The 4150-nt window shown below is 36.5% G+C and overlaps 1 protein-coding gene across 1 annotated transcript in view; it reads right to left on the reverse strand.

The window, feature by feature from the left end:
• Positions 1-2787, reverse strand: part of LOC107667649 (heat shock factor 2-binding protein-like) — a 4994-nt gene extending 2207 nt beyond the window's left edge. The window contains exons 1-6 of the mRNA XM_016459371.1: positions 2697-2787; positions 2170-2317; positions 1415-1518; positions 533-682; positions 260-401; positions 22-139 (exon numbers count right to left, since the gene is read on the reverse strand). Coding sequence (XP_016314857.1) covers positions 22-139; positions 260-401; positions 533-682; positions 1415-1518; positions 2170-2317; positions 2697-2747 — 713 coding nt within the window. The 5' untranslated portion in view covers positions 2748-2787. The remainder of the gene's footprint in view (positions 1-21; positions 140-259; positions 402-532; positions 683-1414; positions 1519-2169; positions 2318-2696) is intronic.
• Between the last annotated feature and the right edge of the window lie 1363 nt (positions 2788-4150).

Below are 4150 nucleotides of genomic sequence, written 5' to 3' on the forward strand. Positions count from 1 at the left end.
TTGTTTTTAATTGTGACATACACTTTGAGTTTCGGAAACACTCCTGGTTTCATTAGACACAGCAGCTGCAACAAAGTATCCAGCAGGATGTGGGCAGAAGAGGATAAGAAGTCCCGTCCACAAGACACAGCAGCTATATCTAAAACCAATGAACAGATGAAATTACGATTTCTTACATTCTTGAGATGGTAATATACAGTATAAATAAGTTATGACAGTTAGATTGAACTATTAGAAAAAACAAACTCAGTGCCCTCACTGGTAACAACGCCAGCCAGAGCCAGAACTAAATGATGCTCTTTTGAGTTGGAACTCTGTTGTGGCTTTGCCTCGTCATTCAGAAACTTGATGAAAGCCTCCATGGTTTGACCTGCAATGCTCAGGAAGGGCTCCAGTTTACCCTGTGGATGCACAAGTGTATGTAGAGTTGAGGTAAAGCAAATCCATGTCCTCCCATTTACAAAACAACCCGGCTCACTTTACTGGATGTCAGCCCTTAACAGTGTCCACTCCCAAAATGGTACAAACTCACATCAGCCAATATGTCTCTGATTGCTTCCTCCCTTTGGGATGCACTCCAGAGCAGGGTGCAAGATGCAGCGCCCAGCTCAGTACACAATGCTTTCTGCTGCTGCAGCTCCTCTCTGCACTCCCGTAACTGCTGCTTTAAAACCAGCTTCTCCTACAAATGTATGTGAGGAGATACTTACATACACACACGAATAACTAGACAACCATAACGTACCTATTTGGGGAAGAGATGTCTCCCTCTCTCTCATACAAACACACTAGTGGTTCTCAAACTTTCTAACCCCAAGACACCTCATTGTTAAGATTAATATTCAAAGGTCCCCAGGATATTGAATAAATAAATGAAAATGTAATATTTGAGAGACCTTTTACTTTAATATGATTGAATAAAATCAATATAATATAAATATATATAATGAAATATAAATAATCAAAAAAATTCAGTTCCATATTTCTATAAGTTTCATTAACTCAGTGTTCTTCAGGCTTTACACTTTTTATTACCAATTAATTTAAATGACTTTTCTAGTCGTTTGTGACATTTTTTTACTCACAAATAGTAAAAATAAATAAATAAATAATTTAAATTAAATTAAATATTCAGGGCATGACATAGCTAGAAAAATTTAGAATCATAATAAAAATTTGCACAACTTTTCTAAGTCTAGAAATCACACTTTTTTTTAGCCAAGCCGCCCTGCGACTCCCGTGGAAGTGTGGTGAGGCCTTCTAGTGGGTCCCAGGCAGCCCCCTGGTTGAGAACCACTGCACTAATACATACACATAAAGTACATTAATGCAAAACTATTTGTGTAGATGCTCTCCTAGAATCTTTTCAGTGTGGGCTCTTCAGTCTCTCATTCTCTCCTCTCTATTTTAGTACCTGTCTCTCTCTCTTACACTCGCTCAGAGCAACATCTAGTCTGGAGCGGATGTGCAGACAATCCTCTCTCTGTTGCTGCTGCTCACGGTCACTGCGTTCTTTAACTATATAACAATAAGGAATCTTTTATTAAAACAGTCAGAATTAACATTTATAAATGCTGTAAACAAGGTTTACATTCACCATTCAGAATTGAATTGAGACTGTCTCTTGAATTAAAGTGTTATGAATTTGCACTACATTTGAATTGATCTAGGAAACAGGGCACTTAATTGAAATTTAAATGTAAGGTAGCAGAAATTAATGAAATTCAAAGAAATTCAAACAGCTGTAATTTTTACTACACAAATTTTTGCCAAGAAAAACTTTGAATGTTGGCTTAAAGCCTTGTTTATCTTGTGCAAGTGACACATATATGGCAACTTTTGTGAACCAGAGTGGAAGAATGCTTTAGCCTATTTATTTTCAGGATGCATTACCTGGGTTGGTTTCTTTCTAATTGCAATTCAGCAAATTTACCTTCCTGTTATTCAAATTCAACTTCCTGTGAGGTATGGCCAATTTGATTCAAATTCCAGAGTATGAATTTAAGCTTCAATTCGGAATTTTGCTCAACCCTGCTGTTGGAACAACAATGTCCATTACATAGGGTCATTTACTATACTAAAGCATGTACAAAGAAATACTGTTTCCATATTTTTCCACATTCATGTGTATCATAACTGACCACTGTTACAGAAAGAGTTTTTGCTTACATGCGTCCAGAGACCGTCCTTTATGGATAGTATCAATAAAGTCACTATTGATTACTTTTGGCATAAGCTCTCGTTGTGTCCTGACTTCTGCCTCCAGTTTCTCCAAGTCTCGCTTTCTGACTCGAACAAAGCAGTCTGATCCGACATCCTTTAAACACACAGGACCGTTTTTGTTTACTGTTAGAGGAGGACAAACGTTACAGTTTAACTATAACTATATGCAGAGTACCAAACTTCTGAAATGTAATTTTATATTATTGAACGTCCGTTAACAGTTGAACAGTGACATCTTGTGGTAATTCTGGCGCTTGTGTTCGTCTTTATCATATTTTATAATTGAGGTGGTCAAAGCGATTAAAATGCTTTTGTGACGACAACATCTATTTGGAAAGTATCTTTATATTTACAGGAGTAAATAAATATCAAACAAATAATTAATTAGCGTAACTTGCTAAACACTTGCACAAACTCTTTCATCCACTTCAGCTTTTCAACAAACTTGACCTCGACGAAAATGGTAAAGTTACCTCTCCTGCAGATGACACAGACGAAACATCAGCTGTATTGATTGTTTTCATCTCGAAAAGTGCAAATTTGATAACGTTGGACGAAAGGCCTTTGACCTATTAAAATGTTTAAACGATGTCTTTAGCGCCCCCCACTGTTCGGCGCATAACAAGTCATCTACTTATCACCCATCCCCCAAATCGACAGTAAACACAATAATACAATTTAAAAAGGAAAGATAAAAGATAAGCTTCCTGATAGACTCTACAAATCATCTCTTCATATCCAGAATTCGTTCTGAAATAAATTATACAAGAAATTCTGTACTGGGCGAAAGCATAGATAGATAGATAGATAGATAGATAGATTTATAAAAGACTCATTGAAATACATTCATTCATATACGTGATTTAAAACATGGATTGGCCTAATAGTTCGTGTAGAGCTCCTGAAATCCATGGCGGGTTTTTGTACATCATGTTGTCTAGGCCAGAGCATGTGAGCGGAGCGGAGCGTGAGCGGAGTGGTAATATTTCCTTAAGAGCGCAGAGCGCCTTTCTGAAGATTCCGCTCCGCTCGCTCAATACGCTCAGCGCCACTCGCTCAACCCAGAATGCCGTTTGGTGATTTGCTTGTTCCAGATCGAGAATCTGCAGAGATCGAGAATAGAGCAGTTATGGAGTTCAGATATTGTTTCAACGAAGTTTCAAGCCTTATACATAAATGTAAAGTAAAAATCAAAGTTAAGAATGAGCAGGGAGAAGAAACTGAGAGGGAGTGCGGGGAGACTGTTAAAGTTAGTACAGATTCATATTGATTACAGAGAGCACGAAGATGTGCTACGCAAACATGGTGCAGCAAAAGGTGAGCTAGTTACATACCATAATAAATGAATAAACAGGTAGGCTAAGGTTATATTCGGTTGTACGGAGCCCCGATCATGACATGCAGACAAAATCACGGCCTCGAATTTAGAATAGGCTAGTTCTCTTTTATACCAGGACTATATTATGGCCACGAATTAAGAATTAATTTTTTCGTTTAGTCTAAATTATGGCCACGAATTAAGTATTCGTTCTCTTGTTTAGACTTAGCTGGCACGAAATAATTCGTTCGTTAATTCGTTCATTCCCTAGTTTTAGTAGGCCTAAATCGTGGAACGAATTATTATATTTCGTAATTACTTATTAAAATCATTATTGCTTAAAATTAACAAATAATAATAAATTAATAAAAAAAAAAATAATAAAACCTGCTGACGTCATAGAAACTAATTGTTAATTCGAATTATATTCGGAGCTCCGTAGTTATTAAATAATCTCAATTAGAATGAAAGTTCATTTATTTCAGTAATTCAACTCAAATTGTGAAACTCGTGTATTAAATAAATTCTAAATTCGCAGACTGAAGTAGTTTAAGTCTTTGGTTCTTTTAATTGTGATGATTTTGGCTCACATTTAACAAAAACCCACCA

The sequence above is a fragment of the Sinocyclocheilus anshuiensis genome, unplaced genomic scaffold, assembly GCF_001515605.1.
Source record: "Sinocyclocheilus anshuiensis isolate Anshui unplaced genomic scaffold, SAMN03320099.WGS_v1.1 scaffold1305, whole genome shotgun sequence".
In the NCBI taxonomy this organism is placed as follows: Eukaryota; Metazoa; Chordata; class Actinopteri; order Cypriniformes; family Cyprinidae; genus Sinocyclocheilus; species Sinocyclocheilus anshuiensis.